This window comes from Aethalodelphis obliquidens, unplaced genomic scaffold (genome assembly GCF_003676395.1).
Source record: "Aethalodelphis obliquidens isolate GAN/ISIS:26980383/991018 unplaced genomic scaffold, ASM367639v1 scaffold18, whole genome shotgun sequence".
In the NCBI taxonomy this organism is placed as follows: domain Eukaryota; kingdom Metazoa; phylum Chordata; class Mammalia; order Artiodactyla; family Delphinidae; genus Aethalodelphis; species Aethalodelphis obliquidens.
In genome coordinates, this window is record NW_020837962.1 from 14,025,681 (window position 1) to 14,050,294 (window position 24,614).

General features: G+C 45.7%; 1 protein-coding gene across 2 annotated transcripts in view; it reads left to right on the top strand.

Annotated features, from left to right (window-relative positions):
• Positions 1–24,614, top strand: part of PCSK2 (proprotein convertase subtilisin/kexin type 2) — a 214,647-nt gene that overhangs the window by 118,641 nt on the left and 71,392 nt on the right. For both annotated transcript variants that reach the window (XM_027118318.1, XM_027118319.1), the window contains one exon: positions 5,906–5,943. In XM_027118318.1, coding sequence (XP_026974119.1) covers positions 5,906–5,943 — 38 coding nt within the window. The remainder of the gene's footprint in view (positions 1–5,905; positions 5,944–24,614) is intronic.

Consider the following 24,614-nt stretch of genomic DNA (forward strand, 5'->3'; position numbering starts at 1 on the left):
TGAGTCGTTGTAAAGCATTTTTCTATATATGCCCCCTGCAATATGTTATTCTATCCCACACGCCTGCCCAGCAGAGATTTAGCAGAACTTTCTTTTTTATAGTTTGTGATATGAAAACCAATGGGTTTGATGAATCGCTGTGTTTCTAACTACACATGCCTTGGCTCTGCCAAGATCCTGGAGCATCTCTGCCCTGCCATCGTCCGGTCGCGGGTGTATTCTTGCCTGTCGTTAGCTGTCTGGGTCCTCCGTAAAGCTCCACTGTGCACTACTGGTCTAATTACATATAAAGTCTATACAGAGATGAAACAATGGAGCCTTTCTCTTCTCAAGATCCTCAAAGAACACGATGTTCTCCAAAGCAAGCCTTTGAAGCAGGATTGATGGGAAAACAAGGAGAGTCAGCGCGCTTAAAATCAGAACCGTCTTTGTGTGGGCTCATTAAATATTAACATAAAAACAATGCGCAGTGTTTTCTGAGGTGTGAGATGTTTTGAAACGGATGTAAAAGCTTTCTCCAGTGGCCAGGGCTCTCACAAGAAGAAAGGCGCTCTCACGAGTGTGTCTGTGTGTGTGTGTGTTTGCGCGCGTGTGCCAATGTGGAGAGCTTACCTGTTTCTCCTTCCTAATGCTTTGGCTTAGAAAACACCGTGGATGAGCCCAGCTCACCCAGGAGAAAGATGCGTGTAGGTTTGGGGGAAACCTGCCTGGGATACTCTGTAATCACCATTTCATCACACAGATGTGGGGGGACCAGAGAAGCATCCTTAAAAGTGGCCACAGAGAGGCACGGTGCTCTCACAGAACCCCCAACAGCCCCCGAGATGCCCGTTTCAGGATTCTTTAACTCCAGACCCCTTGACTGACCTTTCTTCGTCCCTTCTGAAGAGAGCTAAGGAGAGGGCGTCACCTGCCTCTGGTCCACATTTCCTGGCCTGAGAAGCCGAGCCCGTTACAAAGTCTCAGCAGAATTTCCTATTTGATGTTTCTCCTGCTGAGTTAGTGGCCTCTGAGATTCAAAAAAAAGTGCACCCTCTGCCCCTCAATTGTACTCCTAACTTCCCCATTGTTTTGGTCGTCCACTGCTGCAGAACAAGCCACCCCAAAACTGAGTGGCTTAAAACAAACACCCTGTTGCTAACTCTCACCATTCTGTGGGTTGACCAGGCTCAGAGGGACAGTCTGGCTTTGGGGTCTCTCATACAGTTGGGCTAAGAAGGAAGCTGGGGCCAGTGTCAACTGGAGTCTCAACCGGGTGCTAAAATGGCTCGGCCTCCCTCTAGCTCCTCGTGGCCTCCCCAGCAAGGTGGCTGGATTTCTTACGGACGGCTCAGGGCTCCCAAGAACAGGCATCCTAAGACAAGAAGCAGGAGCTGCCAGTCCTCTCAAAGGCTGAACCTGGGATGGGCAAGCATTGCTTTGCCCCTTGCCACTGGGTAAGCAGTCTGAGAGCCAGATTCCAGGGGAGGAGAAATATCAATAGATCCTGCCTCCTGGTGTGGAGAGAGACAAGGGATTTGTGGCTATCTTGAAACCGGCACATGCTTGTTCAGTAGGATAACTGAAGAAAAGAAGACGACTAAGCCCTTCTCCAAACCCAGCGTTGAGCAGCAAGATGAGCGCATCTGGGGCAAAAGCGGCCACAGCAAGGGCAAGTCCAGACGCACAGCCTCTCACCATGTGGTGGGGCACTTCTGCCTAAACACCCACAGACGCGAAGCAGAGATGATGAGCTGGGAGTATCAGGGCTGCATCTTCTCTCTCAGCTGCCTGCACACGTGGATGGTGTGGAATCGTTCCCCAGATAGTCTCTCAGCAAGACATCACCCCAAAACAAGGTCAAAGACACACACGGATGCTGACCCTGAGACCTAAGAGCAAAATTAATGTCATATTTTATAAGCCTGTCTTGTGTGGGAAATAGTTGGTGATCTGTGTGTGGAAGGTTCGATTTGTGGACAAACACAGTTTTAATACTCGTTCACCCCTCTCTGGTTGCCCAGCTCAAAAACTCAGCCATCATCCCCTCTGCTAGATCCAGTGATTTGATAGATGCTCACTGCTTTCATGTAGGTGCTTTTGTTAGGTGCAACCCAATGTGACTGCCACACCCTACATACCTCTGGGAAAGAACCTCCATGGCTAACTGTTGCCAAAAGGGCAGAAAGAATTTCTGAAGGGTCTGCTCTGACATTCCGGGCATGTTGATGTCAGCACGGACCCTGCTTAATGATGACGATTCATCCCTTTTGTTGTGATGGAATTGTTTGGTGTTGGGAACTTAACCTGGAAAGTAGGATGTGGCCGTAATGAGACTCGGCGATAGACAGGAGTCACCCAGCCCCAGGACGGGCGCTGGCTATCGAGGTCAAAGATGGTCAGTGAAGGCGTGAGTCAAGGCCTTTAGCTGATGGAGTGAAGGAAGTAAGATTGAAGGCCAGTGAGGCAGGGTCAGAGAGAGCTTTCAAGCTGAAGTAAAAATAAAAACTAGCGTTTCGTGAGTACTATGTGCTAGGCTCCACTTAACATTTGGAAACGGTCATAATTATTCTCTAAGGTTTGTGTTATTATTATCCACATTTTGCAGATGAAGAAATTAAGGTTTAGGGAGAGAAGAAATTGCCCAAACTAATCTTCACCACCATCTTCAGTGCTTGAAACCCACCCTGTGGCTCTGCCTCCCTGGTGAGACTTTGTGATGGGGCCTCATCCTTATAAGCAGAGGTACAAGTTTCAGGGCCAGACAGTCACCCACAGCCTTCCAGGAGATTTAGAACTCTGTCATATGCTGAAAAGCGGTGTTTTCTCCCCTAACCTTGGGCTCTGCAGGCCCCAGAAGGTCCAGCAGGGTGTCTGTCCCCATTATTATTGCTGTGTAACAAGTGACTCCAATATTTAGCAGCTTAAAGTAACTATTTATCTTGCTCATAAGATTTGTGGCACAGGAATTCAGAAAGTCTGGACAGTTCTCACTTGAGGTATCTCGTGCAGCTGAGGTCAGGTGTTGTCTGGGTGGGGGTCATCGGAAGGCTAGAGTCCAGAGATGTTATACATCTCAATTGAACTATTAGCATTGTAACTAAGAATATGTACATGGAGCTCACTGATTCCCTGAGGTCTCCAGAGGTGCCAGTGATTCTTGAGAATATGGACTGTTGTAGGTTAGACTTTCAAACTAATGACAGATACTAATGGTTTATGAACAAAAATATAACCAAGTATTTGTCATTTGTGTGCATTCTGATTGGCTGGTGATGAGTCCGTGCCCCCTGTAGACTGTGAGGCTTAGATGGTTGTACAGCTCAGGTTCTGTATCTAAATTGTGTTTTTCCAGGACCTACGTAGCACCTGGCTTTCATTGCTGAAAATAAACCAGTGAATGAAAATAAGAGTGAATACATTAATAATACAAGAACTGAAAAATAAACAAACTGATTAAGAAGATGTATTCAGTGACTTCCACCTTCAAAGATAATCATATATACAAAAATATTGAAATACTATTTAATTGCCAGGTTATTATTTTTATGCTTAGCTCATTATTATTTTTTCTGAGTCATGTCTATCATCCTTAATCTATCAATAATATTTTCTTCCTCAGACCAAAGTCTGTATCTCTTCTAACTTCACATTCAGTGTTCCACTTAACCTAATTAAAGATCCTTTATTTTAATTAGGCTAAAGTTATCTTATTTTCATTCTGATTTCCTTCTGGTTTCAAATTATCTCTTTGCTTTAATATTTCCCATCACAGAGAAGAGACTACTGCCTCTTAGAAAATTCCTTTCCTAAATAACTTGCATTATCAGAACTTGAGGCCATGTTTTAAAAACTGACTCCCTGTTAAGAAAAAAAAGTATTCTCTGTATCTTTTAAACTCATCTGTATGTTATAAAATGTTTTGCCTAATAATGAGTTCAAAAAATGTAACCAATTTCCACAAACGTATAGGAAAATTTCATTTCAACACAGCACTCTAAAACCAAGTAGATTTTTCAAATATCTCTGCTCATCTGCACCACCCACAGAACCCTAAAAATGTGGTAGATTAAGGTTCTAATGAGGATGCTAGAAATGTAATTTATTAAGTGTTTACTGCAAGCTAAACACTTTCAATGAACCGGCTCCAACCTCGAAAACTGCTTTGCGAGGTAGACAATATTCCCATTTCAAAGATGAGGAAGCTGAGGCTCAGAGAAGCTATATGGCCAAAGCCACACAAATATTACAGTGTCTGAGCCTGGACAGAACTGATCTGTTGGTCTCGTAGCCTGTGCTTATCCCCAACTCCACCCCACAGCCTACACTGACCATCTCTGAATCAGGGTCCAGAGCAAAGGTCTAAAACTTTTATAATATTAGCCTTTAAATCTTCTGACCGCTGTCCTCCTGCCGCTTTGGGGAGGGGAGAGGAGGATGGTGAGGGGGAAGGGCCTGGCTATAGTCTCACAAGCAGCGTGAGGACAGCAATTGCTTCTGATGTCAAAACATGAAAACAGCAGCAGCACAGTGACTCCCAGTCCAGAAATTACTTGTGTAACCAGGAAAAACAAAGGAAAACTTCCTTTTAGAAATATACATTTGGGGCTTCCCTGGTGGCGCAGTGGTTGGGAGCCCACCTGCCGATGCAGGGGACACGGGTTCGTGCCCCGGTCCGGGAGGATCCCGCATGCCGCGGAGCGGCTGGGCCCGTGAGCCATGGCCCCTGAACCTGCGCGTCCGGAGCCTGTGCTCCGCAACGGGAGAGGCCACAACAGTGAGAGGCCCGCGTACCGCAAAAAAAAAAAAAAAAAGAAATATACATTTGGATACAAGTTCTTTTTCACAGGACAAAGCTATAATGTGGCCTGGCCTTGGTGTGCATGTAGTAGTGAAGGTGACCACTACGATAGGGACTTAATGACGCTTCTGGCTTTCAAATATTGCAACCCAATAGAGTTACTAATGCCACTGGAATAATAGGACCACCCTGTTCTCACCCCTACCAGGTTGAGAAGAAAGCAAGCACAGAGAGGCCAAGCACCCTGCCTGAAGCCGCACAGCCAGTTGGCAGCGTGGTTGTGATTAAAACTCGAGTCTCTGACTCCAAAATCTACACTCATAACCACGATGCTAGGTAGTACAGGAAGCCAGCCGATTTCTGAGAGGGCTGGATTCTCTGATGTCACTGCTGCAAAGATTATATGGCTCTGCAGACCTGGATGAGAGCTTTGCAATTTGCCCTTTGAAGTTTCACAGTGCTTTCTGAGATCCATGTGTTAATGGAACCCAGCAGTGCTCATGGACCAACAGCAAGATGGGCCACATCCAGGAGAAAGTGCAGGACTCCTGCTGGGAGGCTCCCTGGAAAGCCTTCTGCAGAGACAAGAACCAGCTCCCACCCAGGACACCTCGTGGGAAATCACTTGCCCTTTGCCTAATGGCTTTTCTCGCCGAGCCGTGTTCCTCTGGTTTCCGTGCCAGGCAACGTTCTAATCCATTGCTGTCCGGGCTCTGTTAAATAATAATCACTTTTCCTCCCCAGAACCGGTTTCATTTCAGAAGAAATGCCTGTTGATGCTTTAGAAATGTCAGGATTTCCACAAATCTCTCTTAGATCAGTTCTCTGTTGAGCGATCCGTCTTAGGGTCACTAAGCTGGCATTTATGTCAGAAGTGTTATCCTGGGGCCTCAAGCTCTAACTGGCTTCCCTCCTCTGACACATCTGGTGGCCGCTGGCTCTCCACGTGGGCGGGGCAGCACCCTCCCCCGGGGATGGAGACTCGAAGCTGGGGCCCAGCGCTCACCCCCCCCACACACACATCTCCTGGCGCCAGCACATAAGGAGCGCGCCTTCTCGAGCAGCTTTCCTGAGGATACGTGGCAGGTATTAACCTACTGTTCCTGTGCTCTTGTCTTTTCGCAGGGATCGACTATCTCCACCCGGACCTGGCCTCAAACTATGTAAGTGCAAGCTGCCCTGTGTGGGGAAATGCGTGTGTCCTAAGTGTTCTGGTGACCCTCATAGTGGGAACTCGCACAGACGCACACACATGCCTGCACGCACATAGGCTGTGCACGCTGGCACACGGGCACGCCTGCACGTGCATGCACCCCAGACTGCCCGTCTTATAAAAGCCACAGCTCAGGCCAAAGACAGACGAGGCATGGGGCCTGGCGGCAGGCAGGGGTGAGTGACTTCACCAGAAGAAAAGAAGGAAACTTGAGATCTGAAAGAACAAAGTGCTGAGAACAAAGGTACAGGGAGAGGGAAGAGAGAGCCTTGGCAAGGTTTAAAATCAGCTCCAGCTGAGGAGGTTGAATGGTGGGTGGGAATGAGCCCTTTGGGTTCTTGCTGGACAAAACCGATGGCAAAAGCCAAAAAGAGCAGGAACTCACGTTGCACCCGTAGCTGTGTGAAGTCAAGCATGCCACCTTCTTCTTATTTCGGTGCTGATGCGCACTCCACACTGACTTTCCCCACGACTCTGAGTAGAGCATTTAGTATCCCTTGACACATAACAAACATTAACAGGGAATCACAGTAAATGCTATTGGGCTGGTACCCCATGCTCTGACTTTTGACCCAGCAAGTCACCTGCTGATTTCCCGATAAAATCTCCAAACCTTTTAAACATAAGCGATGGCTTTATTTTAACCCCAGGGAGTATACTATTCAAGCATTGGGGTAGTCACTTAAAATTACCCAAACTATTATTAAGTTATATTTCTCCTGTAACTTCCAGGGCTAAGTATTTTATAAAATGTTATTTATTTGCTGAAAAGACTCATATTTAGGAGAACATGAATTTAAATAGAGGAAAGATGGTTAACAAGCAGAAGTGTTTGGGGATCAAAATTCCGGGTCATTCTTCCTGGAAGGTGTGAGTGTCCACATTGCAAAAAGAGAAGGGAGATTTTCCATGTGTGTAGTGGACTGGGAATTGGGAAGCAAAGCACCAAGGTGCTGGGTTTCTATTTCCTGCATGGGTCTTACAAACCTGGGAGAGTATACACTGGGCCTAGTGCGACCAATGTGCCTCCAGAGAGAAATGACAGAAGACAATCCAAAGCTCGGCTCCCCGAGATGACAATCCACTCTGGTAGATAAGGCAGGGAAGAACCACCTAGGAGTTGCAGATTCTGCCGTGACGACCATCTGCAGAGTCTAGGGACAGCATCCTCTCTTCCTCTCTGACCCCCTGCCCCACTGCTGGCACACGGGGCTGCCTGCCTGGAGGTTCCTTTGCTTCCTTAGAGGCACTGCCCCACACAGGGCCTTGTCTGTCCCCTCCAAAGCCCTGCCTTTCCCAGCCTCCCCAGTAACTGCAGGACCTTGGAGAGTTCTCCAATGGGGAGGCTGAGAGATGCACGTGCCTCATTTTCTCCAAGGTTCTGATACCCAGGGGCCCTTGCTCATGGAGAAATGGCAGGAGCAACAGCCTGGAGGGGGCAGGTTCGACCTCAGGGCTGCCCTGCACGCGAGGCATTTCCAGTCCCCTTCCCAGCTGAGCTGCGACTGCACAGGGTTCCCACCATCCCCCAGACCAGTGCCTCTTGGGGAAGCCAAATAAGGGTCTGCTCACTTTTGCAAACCAGCGTTGCTCCTCTTACAGCTTCTAAGACTTCAAGGTGGGGTGGCTGCCAGTCAGGCTGGAAGGTGGGCAGCGCACGGCCTCCCTCCTTCGAAGGCCACTTACATGGACACTGACCTGGGCATCCCTGGCCAGCCCAGGGGTTTCCGTGACAGCTGCCCCTGACACCAGTCACCGGATTAAAAAGAGATAGTAATTCCAGTGGGAGAAAAATCCTCTGGGGCTCTGATGAACTGCAGGTACGACGTCAGTCGACAGTGGGATTCATCTGCCAGAAACTCTAATCTGAAATTGGAAAGGGAAAGATACCCATTGAGACGTGCCAGCTCCACCCAATTCTGCCACAGCAGAACATACCCGAAAACCCTATGGGTTCTTTGAGTGTGGTTTTCTGCTTTCCTTTTTTTCCCCTTTGTTTCTTTCCAAAAAACTTCTTTTCTAATTAAAAAATACCCAAGAGGGAGGGGATATGTGTATACGTGTGGCTGATTCACTTTGCTGTACGGCAGAAACTAACACAACATTGTAAAGCAACTATACTCCAATAAAAACAAAATAAAATAAGTCACTGCTGACCAAAGTAAAAAAATAAATGTGCTCTATAGAAAATGTAGAAAAACATAAAACAGATTCAAAACTAGCTATATCACCATTCTTAATACTTTAACATAGTTTCAACTTCATTTCTATGCATATATTTTTAATAAAATTGGGCTCTTGTTGCATATATAGTACCCCCTTCCATGTGATATGTCATGAACATTTTTATATTATTAAATAATCTTCAAAACATGATTATAAGGGCTATATAGTATTGCCTCATGTGGTAATTTACTTAAACTTTCCAATCTCCAATTCTTGGACAACTAGGTCGCTTCTAATGGGAGTCTCACTCTTAGAGGGAGTGTGACAGACAGTGACAAGGGTGGTAGAGGTCTCCAAACCACAACATGCTTAGGAGAGTGGAAAGAACTGGAAAAAACACAACTTAAGGAGCACATTAAATATGTTTTCAAATATTTCCAGTTCTCCATGATAGATGAGACATTCAACTTGTTCAGTAATTTCTCCCATGAAAATTCCCACCAACGGGTGACCATTGCGGGAGGAAGATTTTAGTTCAGTTAAAGGAAGAACTATCTAACGATTAAGGAATAAATTAAAAGAATTAGCTCTCCCAGGAAGTAATGGGTTCTCCTTATCGGAAAATGTTTACGAGGAGAGTTGATGGCCTTTTGGTGGGGATGTTGAGGAGATGACTTAAACTAGATGACATCTAAGAATTGACCAGAAAATATGAGCTCTGGACAAAACTGCACAGTTTGACAACTTCCATCCAAAGGAAGGTCTGAGTCTTCAGCAATTATCAAAACCCTTGGAACTTTACAAACCAATTGTATCTAATTACACATGACTTTGAAAATGTCCTATGTCTTTGGTATAGGTGAGAAAACTGAACACTGAAATAGCTCATCCCTAATTCCTCAGCAGAGAACCTGAACCAGCTAGTTTTCGCTAGTCACAGCTCTCCCTCATTCTGAGAATGACAGCTGAGAATGACAGCTTTGAAGCTACTAACCAGATTTATCTTCTTTATTTTTAATTAAAATTTTTACACTATAATTAACAGAATGAGCATGGCAAGTGGAGTAGACCTGCCCAGGAGGGCAATGAAATCAGTGGATGGTGATAAACTCGAAAATTGTTTGAGCAAAGGATTAACAGGCAGCTTCACACCTTGTTAGGTGACTTACTGGCTTGGATGTGAGAGCTAGCCCCGTGCCCTTCCAGTGGAATGCACTTTGGGGAGGTCTGTGTTTGGGTTCCTGCAGAAGCAGACCCAAGACAAGGGTTTCAGGGCAACTAGTTTATATGGAAGGAAGGTCAGCTGAAGGGAGAGCGAGATGGGGAAGGGAAGGCAGCCAGTAAGGGGTGCATTTCAAACAAGTCACTATGGTGAGTGGCTGGAATCCCACTGGGGCATCTGTGAGATGACGCAGAAGATGTGCACCAGAGTTATCCCACTGGATGGGATACCCGGGAAGCTGGGGTATTTATACAGCAACTCCTATCAGTCATTGGCTGAGGGCTGGTCACAGGGGATGTTAACATCCCAGCTGCTCCTACTTTCCCACTGTCTTGGGAAACGCCCTCGGCAAACAGAAGTAGGTACAGGCAGCTGGAGCCCACCAAGGACGCAGAGATGACAGAAAGAGGCATAAGACTGGGTCCAGGCAACGTGGGCCAGAGGGAGGATGCCTTGGAAATATATTAAAGATTAAAATAAACAGAAATGTGCTCAGTGAGAAGTAAAAACCGTATCAGAGGTTCTTAGACAAATATGACAAAAACTTCTTCATAATCAAACCAGGTGAAATGTTTCCCAAAACAGAATTATTTTCAAAGCTTGTTTATTCTGTATATTAAAAGAAAAGACTCAAGGTAGGCTGGTCGTCCAGTGTTCTTTCTATTTAAACTGAGAATTTTAATCCTCTGAAAACTGTAAATCAATGTATAAATGTAAGTCATTAGTGTTCATTTAATTCAACAAATCTAGCCTATATCTGTTGAGTTAGGAGCAAAGGATAATAATGGCCACTTTTATTGTTACTCTATTGTTCTATGATTGAATTTAATCTGAGGAACCCAGTCTCACTGGTAAATATTCACTATTCCAAATAAATACATTCACCTCTCTTCATCTCAATAGTAATAACATGAAATGAGTCTTAGCCAAGACCCTATTTTAGACCAACTTGAAACTGGGATTCCTTTACCCCGTCCTCTCTGGATATTTGCTCCAGCTCAGTCAGATGGCTGTGCATTGGGCCTGCCGTGGCCGAGCCCCAGAGGAAGAGAAACCAGACACAGGTGTTCTCCAGAGGAGCCTGAGGTCAGTCAGGACACAAGTGTGGGGCGTGGCTTGCAGGTGAGGGGTGGGCAGGCCGGGAGGTGGCTGTCTTTGTGCTGTGTGGCCCCCGTGCAGCAACGATCACGGGCCCATGTTCACGGTACAGGTCCAAGCCTGGGGTCCTTTCAGGCCTGCAGAATAGAGGGAGACTTCTATTCAAGAACATGCAAGTGTGGGTGAGGCGGCCGCTTTCAGAGCATGGGGGCGGCTGAAGCTGAGTATCTCCTGCTCTGCTCCAAAAGCAGGATCCTTTGAGATGCTTTGCTGCTGGAGCTAAGGAGGTGAAGAGACGGCTAGTGGTTCTGTAAAATCCAGAGAGAGCCTTCCCACTGGGGTGAGGGTTTTCTCAGAGGCAAGTAGCTTACTTAGGAGGAGACCCCAGCAAGCACGAGCCGGCTCTCCTGGCCTGCCCGCCGTACACGCAGAGTGGGGTCAGGCAGGGTGGCCGTGCTGACCCTTGGAAAGTGGTGAAACCTGAAACTCAGTGAAACCTGAGTGTGACTCCCGGCTGCCTGAGTCTAAGATGTGCAACCTCAGACTCACCTGTTAAACCTCTCTGAACTTTAATCTCCTCGTTTGTGAAGTGGGCCAAAAGAGTATCAGGTGTGTTGTGGGGTATCGCTGAGATACCCTGTGTACAGCACCTGGCAGATAATAGATGCTCAATAAAAATCCATTTCCTTCTCAAAAGAGTTGAGATGACACGAAGCCAGCCTGTCCCGATGGAGAAGCAGGGACACGCCTCCAGAAAGCGGTGCAATTGCTCGGGGCACGCCCAGCGAGCTCAGCGTTATCAAAAGAGAATAAAGGGCACCCCCAGACTAAGCATAAGATTGTGAGACTAGGAAAAGCAGAGGGTGAAGGTGGAGGTTACCAAAGTCAATCTCAAAGATCTATTTGAAAAATAAAAGATTGATCTGAAAAAGAGCAGCGAAGCAAACAGAAGGAACAGGGAGAGAGAAGCAATTGCTTGCAGCCAGGATAGAAGGAAGGAGGAGGCCCAGAGAGAGAATTTCTGATCTGTTTTTCTCTGTCACAGACCTTTGAACTAAAAGGATATTCACGGATATTCATCCCCTAGGTGGGTGAGGAATTGTACAACAGTAATTTTTCCAAATGAGGTTTCCTCCAGGCCAGAGAAATGACCTCTCCTGATGCCTAAGTGGTCACAGGGCGGAGCCCAGGCTCCTGCCCTGACGCAGAGAGTCCTGGCCCTTCTCACACTCGGGCTTCCACCTTTTAGCTTGGAAACTGTGGGTCACCCTCTGAGCAGCTCCAAGATCCTGTGCTGAGAATCTGTGCGGGTTCACGTGCTCTTCCTGAAGTTTTTCCACAAATTCTTGGACGCAGCAAATGTGGAAGATTGCCTGGACTCCACTCCCCAACCTTCTCTCAGCTTCTGCTATGGGGCTCCACAGAACCTCCCTCTAAAGGGTGAAGTGTATTTCCCAGCCCTTGACTTTGGGCTGGGCCTTGTGACTTTTCTAAAACAATAGAATAATACAGAAGTGTCAGTGGGCCAGGTCAGAGGCCGTAAGCGGCCTTGTGGGGTCCTGCGTGCCTTCCTAGGCTTCTGCCATCACCATTAGAAGAGCAAGCCTGGGCTGGCCTGCAGGGACCCAGGGGGGCGATGACAGGCTTGTGGGGAAGTGCTCCCCCAGCTACCAAAGCCTAGAGCGCTGCCCCCCGCATCCACCTACAGAATGGCAGGAAGAAGCTGAGCAGCCTAGCCGAGCCCCCCCAAAATCAGCTGAACCCCAGGCAACCCCCGGCAGCAAGCAGGCACCGCCCAGCTCCGCAGAGCTGCCCACCTGCGCCTAGCCTAGGTCACCTCGCTCCCGGCCGAACTGCAGACTCATGAGTGATACACATGCTTGCTGTTACATGGCGCCGACACATCGTGATGGTTTTGAGGCGGCAACTGTTACAGTCACCCACATTGGACCCTCTTCCGGGTCCTCTCATGGTAATTGAGGTCCATCCCAGCCTAAGGAGAATATAGATTTCTCTGGCCGCACCCCAGACCTACTGAAACAAAACCTCTAGGAATAGAGGTCATCACAGGTATTTCTTTGACAACATTCCCAGATTCTGATGATTAACTTCATCATTCATTTCGGCACTTACCTCACTCGTTCATTCAGTCATTCATTCATTCATTCCACAAAGCTATTCCCCTAAAATGTGTGACTCTATCACAACTAGATCACAAGCTCTGTGTAGGGAAGTGGGTAACTTTTTTTTTTTTAAGAGTAAAGTTAAAATTTACGGTAATTTTTTTCTATATACAAAGAATTACGGTACATGTTTATGGGGACTCCTAGTGCAGGGCTCCCCTCTTTTTCACTAAGAGTTCCACTTACAGCAGAAAATCTATCAGGGTGAAGGGGGGCAAAAAAAGTGATGGACCTCCGCTGACACCCCCTCTGCCCCTTTCTTAAAAATGTAAAGATAGATATCTATTGTCAGCTTGTTTTTTGCCAAGACTTAGAAAGCTGCTCTTCCATCAGTTCCTGTGTGCTGCACTCGCCCATCTTCAACAGTGAGTAACTTTTAAATTTTGTGTCCTTCTTAACGTTTAGCACAGTGCCGAGCAGGCATTTAATAAATATTTGTTAAATTGCATTGCATATTAATTAATCATTCATACTTTGCAAATGAAATCAGGGGCTAAATCACATGATGGGCCTCTATCAGTGGTGATGGGAAATGCTGGCATACAGAGCTTCCTCTGGCTCCCAGCTGTCAACCGTCTCCAGGTAGATGCCACCACCCCATTCCCCATAATGCGTGTTGCCAGTGAGGGGATAGAAGACCCCGGAAATAACTGAGGCCCCCATGGCTGAAGGCCTGAAGAGAATGTGATTCTCATTGTGGATAAAACCACCTACAGATAACCAAGAGCTCTTTCTTTTCTGTAATGTCTAGAACTCCTCAGTTTGGGGGAAATACAATTAAGTTCCCAGATGGGAAAAGATGAATTATGCTCTTTGGTTCAGTTCAAAATTTGGAACATCATTTATGCTCCAGGGCTGTTATTTCACCAACAGAAGTTCTTGGAAAAGAAAAAAGCCCACAAGGACCCACACTTTTCCATTCTTTTGATGGGTTCCTGGCTGGTGACTGGCTTTGAAGAGGGGCCTTTGAGCTCCACGTGGCAGACGGCCGCCATGATGAAAGGGTGGCTGCTGGGCATGGGCCAGGCCTCAGCCCTGAGTGACTCAGATGCTATGAAGTATTGATTGCATGCATCACTTCAGGCTTTTAGGCTGATTAATATTTAAATAAGTACATTAATATTGCATATGAAACCGAGGTTTAAACAACCTTTGTGTCTTGTTGAAAGGAGCCGGCATTTTTTGATGTACTCATTAATGCTGGTCAGATCACAGTGAGCACTTGATCGCCAGGAGGCTAGACTGAATATTGGGGGTAAGAAATTTTTTTCAATCATTTGGACAGACCATCAGTCAAATGACTGTGATCTGACTCAACCCATGTACTAGAGGAATCTGTCTATTTTTACAGGAACGTACTTTGACATAGAAACAGGAGAAAATAGAATCTTGATTAACTGAAAAGAAGCTACTTATTTGGACCTAGACTTACAACTGCAGACGAAAGCAAAGGGGAAAAAAATCTTGTTAATAGATTTTTCCACATCGCTCAGTTGACTAGTTTTCTTCCATTGAACCTAGTCAAAAGTTAAGAGAAATGTATTGAGTTTCTACTGTGTTCAAGATATTGTGCTAGGGCCCTGGACTATAAAGTGTGAAAAATCTGGTCCCTGCCCTTGGGAAGCTCAGAGCTCAGTGGGGGAGGCACAAAGTAAGTATGACGTGATATCATTACATCATGACATGCCCAGTCCTGTCCTGGAAGGAAAAACACCGCCCACTATGGGAAAACAGCAACAAGAACAAGCAAGTTGGCCCTAAATTTTAGAGGTGGGAAGATACTTAAATGCATTTAAAGAATGTTTTCTTGGGTCGATACAGCATAGGAACTCATCTAGAAGCTTGATCTATATGATACTGAGCAAAGGGTCATTGGATTATAATTGGGTTTTCATCTGGAGCGTTGTTTCTACCGAGAAGCCTAGACTAAAAGTAACCCATTAAAATCATTTTCTTATCCCCAAATTCCCTAAAGGTCAGTGACAGAGTCTCTTCAACTAAATGTGAGTGTCTTAAAGACTAAGATAATATTTTCCAATGCTTTTGTTCATGAGAAACTCAACCAAAGGCTTCATTCCCCAAGAAGATCATTAATAGAAATTCTTCTATAAATGAATGACTGAATTGTGGATGGATGGATGGATGCATGCATGCATGAATGGATGGATGAGGGGATGGATGGATGGAAGGGGGATGGATGGATAGATGGATGGATGGAAGGGGGGATGGATGGATGGAGGGATGGATGGATGGATGGGGGATAAATGGATGGATAGAAGCGGGGATGGATGGATGGAGGATAGATTGATGGATGGATGGACAGTGGATGGATAGATGGGGGGATAGATGCTAATGAAACTATTAGGATTTGAGAGGTGCTTGTGCCCAGTCCCTCACTCAATACACAGGTGGAAACTGAGGCCCAGGACAATTGTGAATGGCCGGACACCACACAGCAGGTTAGAGCAGAGCTTGTCCTGGACTTGGGTCTCCAGCATCTCCTGATCCTGAAGCATGGCTGCACCCACTCACAGTTCACACCACAGGGCGAAGGCACACATCAGGCCAAACCTGGCCCTGGCGGGGAAGCACCTGTGGGTCCCTCTGCAGGAGCTTCAAGCCCCTCGGCCCCTCTCAGCACAACCTTCCCCTGCCAAGTCCTCTCAACCCACCCTCTGCCACTACTACCCATCATTCAGCCACCAAAGCGAGCCCTTGGGAGCAACGTCTGCCTCTCCAACCCCTTGAACCTGATTTCCGTGCCCACCCTGGCATTGGTCTGGTTTTGCCTCCAGCTCCCAGCACCTGTTGCTCTTTTGGAGGGTTGCCCTAGGGCTCCTGGAAACTGCTCTGCCCCACACGCGTGGAGACCTGATGAGACTGGGAATGTCCACCCTGTCTTGGCACCCGTTAACCCTTGGCTGGCGGCTGTGGGAGCATGAAAGCCTTGTCTCAGGCTGGGAAACCTCTGGGCTGTAACCAGCCCTCCAGGGCCCCCTGCCGGACTCACCCGAAATCACACCCTGGCTTGGCTTCCTCCCTGTTCCGGGCAGCCTCCCTGGCTCCTTCACTGATTTCCCCTGGGAGCACATCTTTAATAAATCACTTGCCCACAAGTCTTCATCTCAGAGTCTGCACTGGGAATCCTGACCTCCTTACATCTGAGCAGTCTGGAGCTTCGGGCAAAACAGAATTTTCCATCCTGCGTGGCCAAGGCAGAGAGAATCTCTGACGTAGAAATAAGATTAGCTTCTCAACCACGGTAACCCTGCTGGCTCCCAACCTACGGGAAATTATTTTTCACAAAGAAAGAACCCTTAATTACCAGCCGATAATTAAAACCTGAAGCCAAGTGCAGGAAACAGGGGCTCGGGTCTGAGCAACGTTGCTCACCGTTGTCTCCAGGAGGGTGGGGAGGCCTGTACTTTGAATGTCAGGCACACACAGCCCCTCCACACTGAGTGCTCTGCTATGCAGAAGAATAAGATGTATTACAGTGTGTGGGAGATGTTTTCATTAAGCTATGGAAATAGGAGGCTTATGTTTTATAGCTCAAACGTTGCCAATTTTTTAAATAAGAGGTTTAGTGTAAATCTCAGCTATTCAGGGAGCAGCAGCTGAGGAGTCCCATTGAGTCACTGTGAGCGAAAACGCCGTGTTTGATCTTCATGGTCCTCAGTTTCCCCATCTGTAAAACAGGGATGATCTTCCTACTTCAGAATCAAAGGAATATGATGACTGGCCATATCACTGATATGAACAGTGGGTCTTCGTTGATCTATCAAAAAATATACATGGAACTCCTCAGCATGCTAAAGGCATGGATGCCCATCTGGTACTGGTCCTGGGCCTCTTCTCCACCATCCCCCACAAAGGCGCACACACATGTCCTCTCTTAGACTTGTAGAGAATGTTCCAGAAGCCTCGGCAGGAAGGAGCCAGTCCCTGTGTGGGTGCCAGTGTGGTGACCAGGCAGGCACTGAGTCATCTGATACAGTCAGTACCTTGCTGGGATTCTTACCAGGCACCTTACAAACAAGAAATATGTCCTCTGTGAATAAGACCATAGCCTAAGCTCATCAACTCTTCAAAAACTAGTCACTTGTTAGCAATTGCAATTATTCTATCCTACATGATGGTTTGGTTTGGGAGTTTTCACTGTTTCTTGTTTGGTCTTAGCTCACAAATCCATCCCCCCCCCCACCCCCACATGTAGGGTTGACTGTTTGTAATGACTGTTGACTGTTTTCTCCCTGCCTTGGTCCTGATACTTTGATCCCTTTGGTCTTGAGCGGCTTCTTTGGAAACGTGGAGGTTCTCTACCTGGCAATTTTTTAGAAGGTGCTATGCGCCTGGTTTTGTGTTTTGCATGTATTATTGCATTTAATCTGCATGTTAAACCAGCGAAGTAGGCGCTTTCTCATCCACCTCCCACAGAGAGGAAACTGAAGATCAGAGAGGTTAGTGATCTGCCCTAGCTCACACAGCCAGCGAGGGGTGAAATGTGAAGTTCACCATCTGTCAAGCAACTTTGTTCAACTTAGTCCCCCTCCAGGCTCCCACAGCTCAGCCAATGGCACCGCCGTGGACCCAGTGACAAAGTCTGGAACACAAGAGTGGTCCTGGACTCCTCTCTTTACATCTCTCCTCTCAGCCACCAGATCTGCTAGTCCTAGCCCCTCTCTGCAACAAATCTGCTTCTCTGTTTCTGCCACTGGTATCCAGGACCAAGCTGTCATCTCCTCCCCCCTGGACCCCATGAAAGACCCAGCTTCCTGCTGCCACTTTTGCCCTCTGCAATGCCATCTCCCCAGAATAACCAGAGAGGGGGACTTCCCTGGTGGTCCAGTGGTTAAGACGCTGTGCTTCCAATGCAGGGGGCGTGGGTTCGATCCCTGGTCAGGGAACTATGATCCCACATAGCAGCCAAAAAATAAAAAATAACCAGAGGGTTATTACAGAGGGAGAAAAGGACAAGAGGTCACACCCCCAATTAAACCCATCCAGGGGCTCCTTCTGCACCCAGAGCCATACCCCTCCCTCCCTGCGAAGGTCCACGGGTCCTGGCTCCGGCCACCCTTTCAACCCACCTCCTGCTCCCTCAGTATTTATCAAGCTCTACGATTGCAGGATTTGTCCTAATTCAAGACTTAGAAGGCTCATATGCTGAGTCTGTTTCAACCTGTGGTTTAGTCCCTTCCTAGCTCTTAAAACAGTTTGTAGTTAAGTATTTGGTTTTGGGTTTTGTGCCTCCCATTGGAATATCAGCTCCAGGAGCTGACAGGGGTCTTCTCTACCTCATTCACCTCTTCACCCTCAACAAAGCACAATGGCCTTGACCAATATGCATTGGACGACAGGCTGATGAAGAAATGCTTTCCGTTTCCCTTTCTTTAGCCTGCACCCCCTAATTTCTTCTGGTCATGCTTAGTCCTCACAAAACCCCTCTCCCTGGCTTTGCTATGCTCTTTTTGTTCTGCTCATAGAAGAAATTATTTATGTGCACCTCCATAAACACTATGAAAAGAAGCTTCTGGTCAGTGCACCAGGAGTATGGTCTGCACAGGAAATGAGCACTTGTTAGTACTTGCCGGCTTCTGGGGAGAACTGCTATATTTCTTCATAGCCACAACCCAAGGAACAGGAACCCCCCCCCCCCCCCCGCTACCCAGGCTGACTTGTGTTCCTCAAGAGAGGAACTAGAAAAAGCAACAGCCACGGTTGTCTTGATGTTTAACTCATTCGTTTTAGGCAATTGACAATAGCCATTCAACTTCTCCAAGCATGTGTTTTCAAGCTAAAAAAATTAACCTAGGTTTTTTATACTCTGTTAAGTATCTAAAAGATTTAGAAAATTGAAAAATAAAAAAGCTGTACATGGACATGTTCTTAGCCGGTAAGCTTTGCTTATACACTATTCCACAAGGAGAAGGGAATTCCCGACATATAGGACCTCTACTCACAGGACTCTCCTAAGAAACATGTGGTGTCATGTGTTCTCATGATTAATATTAAACTCAATGCACCATATATACAAATCCTTCCAAAGGAAAACAAACCTGCCCTGGAAACAAAGCTTATAATTATAATCACAGATGCTCTTTGTTCCTCACAGGGAATGCTTAAAATATCAATTTAAATGCAAATGAATCTTATCATTCTAAATTAGGCCCATTCCATTGTGTTGAAATTAATATAGAAAATAATTTTGAACACTAAATTATGAGTAATTAATGTTGACACTGTGAAAAAATGCACTTTTACTTCGAAATTCTGGGGAGGGGCAGACTTGTCTGTGCGTGTGCTGTGTGTGCTGTAAGTAGTGCGTGGCAGGGCTAATTTGCAGGATTAACACAGCAGGAATAAGGGGAGGGAGACGCATGGCAACGATACATCTTAGCTATTCTTTGGGTCTAAGGAAACACACTTTCATGATATTTAAGAATAAATTATACCACGCACACTAAAGAGCTGAAGAATTAAAGGAGAGCTTGAAGAATTAAAATCTTTCCCTTAAATATCAAAACAAAAAGGACCTGTGTCTCCTCTACCATCTAATCTAGGAGTTGGCAAATTATGATCCATAAGCCGGCCACCTCTTTGTGTAAATAAACTTTTATCGGAACCCAGCCATGTCCATTTGTTGACTAATTGTCTAGGGCTGCTTTCACAGTACAATGGCCAAGTGGGGTCGTTGTAACAGAGACCATCAGACCTGCAAAGCCTGAAATTTTCACTATTTGACTCTTTAAGGAAAAGTCTGCTGAAATCCCCTGATGTAATCTGCTGTGCATCAAGACGTAGGAAAATGGCTTATCTTAGAAACACGCGTCCAGAGAGTTGCAATGCGGGTCCGATCAGAGCTGTACCACTTTCTAGCTGTGGGGCATCTGACAAGATGCTCCACATGTTGGGGGCAGAGTGTCCTCATTTGTAGGCTAAGAAAGTTGGACTCTTGTCTGCTGGAACTCTAAAATCTTATGAGAAACTCTCCTCCCTTCCAGTAATATCACTGATTAAGAAACAAAAGCTGAAATAGTTTTCTAAGGAAATGAAATTGTCAAGTAGTTTGAATTTACTTAACTTGCTTTTGAGAATGACAGACATAAAGTCAAAGTTATGCTACTTTTCCACGCATAACGCTCTCTGCATTAACCACTGTGGCTGAGTGATTTCAGAGAGTTTTGTATTTGTTTACTGTCTTAGTATGTATTCCTCTAGAAACCAACCCTGAGGCTTGGATAGTTTATTTGAGAGGTGGTCCCAGGAAGCAAGGGCAAGGGAAGAAGTCCAGGCAGGGCATGTTTTAAGTAAGTTAGTGCCGTGGAGCTCAGGTCTGCTGGGAAACCCTGGGCTGTGGGTTAGACCATGAGGGGGAAAGAGTTGGGGTACTAATACACCAACTCCCATCAGTAGTTGATCGAGGGCTGCTATCAGGATGAGGGGAGAGCAATTTCCTCTTCTTCTGGGCTGCCACGGTCATGGGCAGATGGGGCTCCTGAGATAGAGATGGAAATCTGGCAGAGGAAAGTTGAGTCAGAATCAAAAGGCTAAAAGCAAGGGGTCATGAATAGGATACCCAACAACATCTGCTAATTACAAGTCTCCAAACTTTCTAATCACACATCCCCATCCATAAAAATGTTTGAGCAGGCTCACCAAGTATATTCATAGTTATTTATTCACACAGTGTATGTACCACTGTAATAATGGACTGTGTACATTATAAAACATACTTGAGAGAGACAATTTTAAAGATAAAATAAAAATAAATATTTTAAAAGTTATAATACACTCTCATGTTCACGGCAGCATTAGTCACAAGAGCCAAAAGGTAGAAGCAACACAAGTGTCCATCAAGAAAAGAATGAATAGACAAGATGTGGCCCATGCATACAATAGAATATCATTCAGCCTATTGTATGCAACACTGTGGATGAAACTTGAGGACATTATGCTAAGTGAAATAAGGTAGTCACGAAAAAGACAAATACTGTATGATTTCCCTTGCTTGAGGTACCTAGAATAGTCAAGTTCATAAAGATGGAAAGGAGAATGGTGGTTGCCAGCAGCTGAGGGAACTGGGGAATGAGGAATTATTGTTTAATAGGTAGAGCATTTCAGTTTTGGAAGATGAAAAGTTCTGAGACTAGTTGCCCAGCAATGTAAATATACTTAACACTGCGGAACTGCACATTTTATAAGGGTTAAGATGATTAATTTTATGCTATGCCTTTTTTACCACAACTGAAAATAAATACATAATTTAAAAAATCAAGCTAAAACAAAGAAGTTGTAATATTTTCTCCCCACACCCCAGTGGATCATCTTACACATCCCCTGGGGTGGGCATGCCCATTTTGAAGACCTTTGCACTCACTAGCCAGTGTGTAACCCTGTCCAGTGTGATCAGTAAGAGGTTCCGAATAGAAACTCTTTTGGCTAGCTAGATGTGATGATTTCTCTCTTCAAGGGAGATAAAACAGTACAACAGAAATGGCACTGAGAAGGTCCATGCAAACAGGTGGCTCTGGGTCCAACCCCGCTCTACTGACTTAGTTCCTGAGACTTAAGCCAAGTTAACCAACGTCTCTGGGTTGTACATTCCTCAAATGTAAAAGAAAGATAGTAATATCTTTTCATTTAGTCATTCAACAACTATTTATTGAGTGCTATACTTTATAACAAGATCTATGGTATATTAGTTACCTAATGTAATATTTGGTATATACTATTTGGTATGTTAGTTACCTATATTATATTTGCTGCAGAAAAATTACTCCCAAAACTTGGACATACAGTATCTGTGGGTCAGGGATTCTGGAACAACTTGGCTGGATGGTTCTGGTTCAGGGTCTCTCGAGGTGTCACCAGGGCTGCATCATCTGAAGGCCTGACTGAGGCTGGACCTTCTGCTTCCGAGACGGATCACGTGGGGGTGGCTGTTGGCAGGAGGCCTCAGCTCCCCCCTGCCCACTGTGTGGGTCTTTGTCAACTGCTTGAGAATCCTCATGACTGGACAGCCGTGATCTGAGAGGTCTGTCTCTCACCATTTAGCTGTCGTGCAGCATCCTTTTGGTTGCATGTGTCAGCCTTGCTCACTGTGGGAGCCTCCGTGCAAGGCCATGAACGCCGGGAGGCCAGACTCACTGGGGGCCGGGCTGCATGCATTGATGAACAGAGTGGATGTGGTCCCTACCCTCAAAAAACTTTTTGCCTAGAAGTGTCTCCAGATAGACTCCAAATAAATAATTACAGAAACAATTGCTTATTTACAGCTGTGGGGCTTTGCTGTGATGCAAGAGTACTGGTTCCTGTAAATGTGTTTTATGTGAAGTACTTGATCTCGTTTGCTGGGTGAGGGAAGATTTCCCTGGAGAAGAGACACTTATGCTGACGCCTTAAGTATGAGGAAGAGTTAGCCAGGTATCTGGCAGCAGAGGGAACAGCTGTGCAAAGGCCTTGAGGCAGAAATATGCTCAGCCCTTTCAAGCATCTGAAGAGAGCTGCTGTGTGTGTCGGGGCGGGACGGGGTGGATGCAGGAGCATATCAATATCAATCCAGGGAGAAAACAGCCTGAGCGACACTGGAGATGCAGAAAGAGACCTGATTATGTGGACTTTGTGGGCCATAAAGATTTTCTACTTCATCCTAGAAGCAAAGGGAAAATTTTTCTTTTGGGTGACGATGTGGAGCGGGGCTGTGACATGAAATGATATGCCTGGGTTTGGTATTTTTCAAAGATCTGTCTGCTTTGGAGATGGATCGGGGGTGGGCAAGAATGGAAGCAGGGAGACCTCATAGGGGGACTTTTCTAGGAGAAATTATTTTTAAAAGAGCTGTCTTTTTTTTTTTTTTTAAGAGAAAGCAAAAGAAAATGTAACACTGAATTTAGGAGATGCTAACTAAATATTACTTCCCTCTTCCTCTCAAAAAACAAACAGCTCAGGAACATTTAAAATAAGGTGGAATCTGCAAACTAAATATTTCTAAATAGTAGGCAAAAATATTGTTAAATAATGCAGGCCTCACTAGGTATCGTGTAAGCTCAGTGTCCAGAAGGAGCCTCGTCCTGGAAACACGGAAGAGGATTCAGTAGCAATCTTAACGCTTTGCTCCACTGTCAGCAGGAACCCGGACCAGCCCACAGAGAGCTCTGAATAGCATTTATGGTCCTTAATCAGCAAGCACGCAGCGTTGATCTGGAAATTAATTGGACGCTCAGGTTTTTCACACACCGTGGACAGTTAGCTATTATGAAGATTTTGGCAGGAATATATTTAGTAGCAGCGTCACTGATGTTCCGTCACAAGCAGAGACCTATATCCACTTTGGGGCTCATTATATCCTGAGTGACAATGGGTTCTTAGCAAATCTCTTTTGATTATGATGATGAACCACATTGCTCAGTGTCTTTAACAGCTAGTGAGGAACTGGACCAGAGCTGGGGTTTTCTAAATATGATCCACTATACTATTATTTATTTAACCATCTTTACTTAATTGACTCACTCATTTATCACATTGCTTTTAAGGGTAATGATATGTTTACCACAGTAGTGGAAAACCTCACTTTCTATGCAAATAGGACAATCTTTAAAAATAGATACAGTCCACCCCAAATCCCCTGTGCGCGCCCCAAGAAATGCTGGGCTGGGATGTGCTTGTAGCAAAGATCTCAGAATGCGTAGCCAGGGTCATGGGTTCCCACAGCTGTGTGAGTATGCAACGCACAGCCGGTGGTGCAGGGAAAGGATGGAGAAGGAAAAGAGGATGGTTTCTCAGGTGAACAACAGTGAACATCTGCTGCAGCTACAGGGACCACCAGCTAAGAGACAGAGGAAGACTAGTCTTCTGGACTCACCTCCTGGGCCAGGGACCAGGACTCAGCTATCTGGGGAGGGGCAGGGACTGAAGTGGGTGTGAGCTCAGTACCGTGTTTACAGCTGCTGAAAGATTCCTTTAGCCTTTACTCTATTAAACAATATTTACAGATGTACCTAAAGGTAGGTGTTTTCAGGGGCAAAACCTACTTTCAACTTCATACATTGCTAGTGGGAATGTCAAATGGAACAATCCCTTTGGGAAAAGGCGTGGCAGTCTTACAAAGTTAAACACACACTTACTGTACAACCAGCAATCCTACCCTGAGTACTTACCAAGGGAAAATGAAAACATATGTTCATTAAAAGACATATACAAGAATGTTCAGAGCAGCTTTATTCATCTTTGTAAAAACTGGAAATAATTCAAATGCCCACTAACATGTGGAAGGACAAATAAAATTGTAACATCTTCATATAATGGATACTGTTTCACAACCAAAGGAATAAAGCTACCGATGCAAACAACAAAGTAAGCAAATCTCAAAAATGTTGTTAGTTAAAAAGGCAAACACAAAAAGTACGGTACTCTCTGGTTCTATCTACATCAAGTTCTAAAACAGGCACAATTAACTTACAGTGATAAAAATCAGAAGAGGTGTTGACCAAGGTGGATGGAGGGCGTGAGAGATCTTTCCAAGGAGGTGAAAATGTTCTATATCTTTTTTTTTGTTTTGTTTGTTTGTTTTTGTTTTTTTTTTATAAACATCTTTATTGGAGTATAATTGCTTTACAATGGTATGTTAGTTTCAGCTTCACAACAAAATGAATCAATTATATATATACATATGTTCCCATATCTCTTCCCGCTTGCGTCTCCCTCCCTCCCACCCTCCCTATCCCACCCCTCCAGGCGGTCACAAAGCACCGAGCTGATCTCCCTGTGCTATGCGGCTGCTTCCCACTAGCTATCTACCTTACGTTTGGTAGTGTATATATGTCCATTCCTCTTTATCGCTTTGTTACCATTTGGGAATGTAAATTGATACAGCCACTGTGGAGAACAGTATGGAGGTTCCTTAAAAAGCTACAAATAGAACTACCATATGACCCAGCAATCCCACTACTG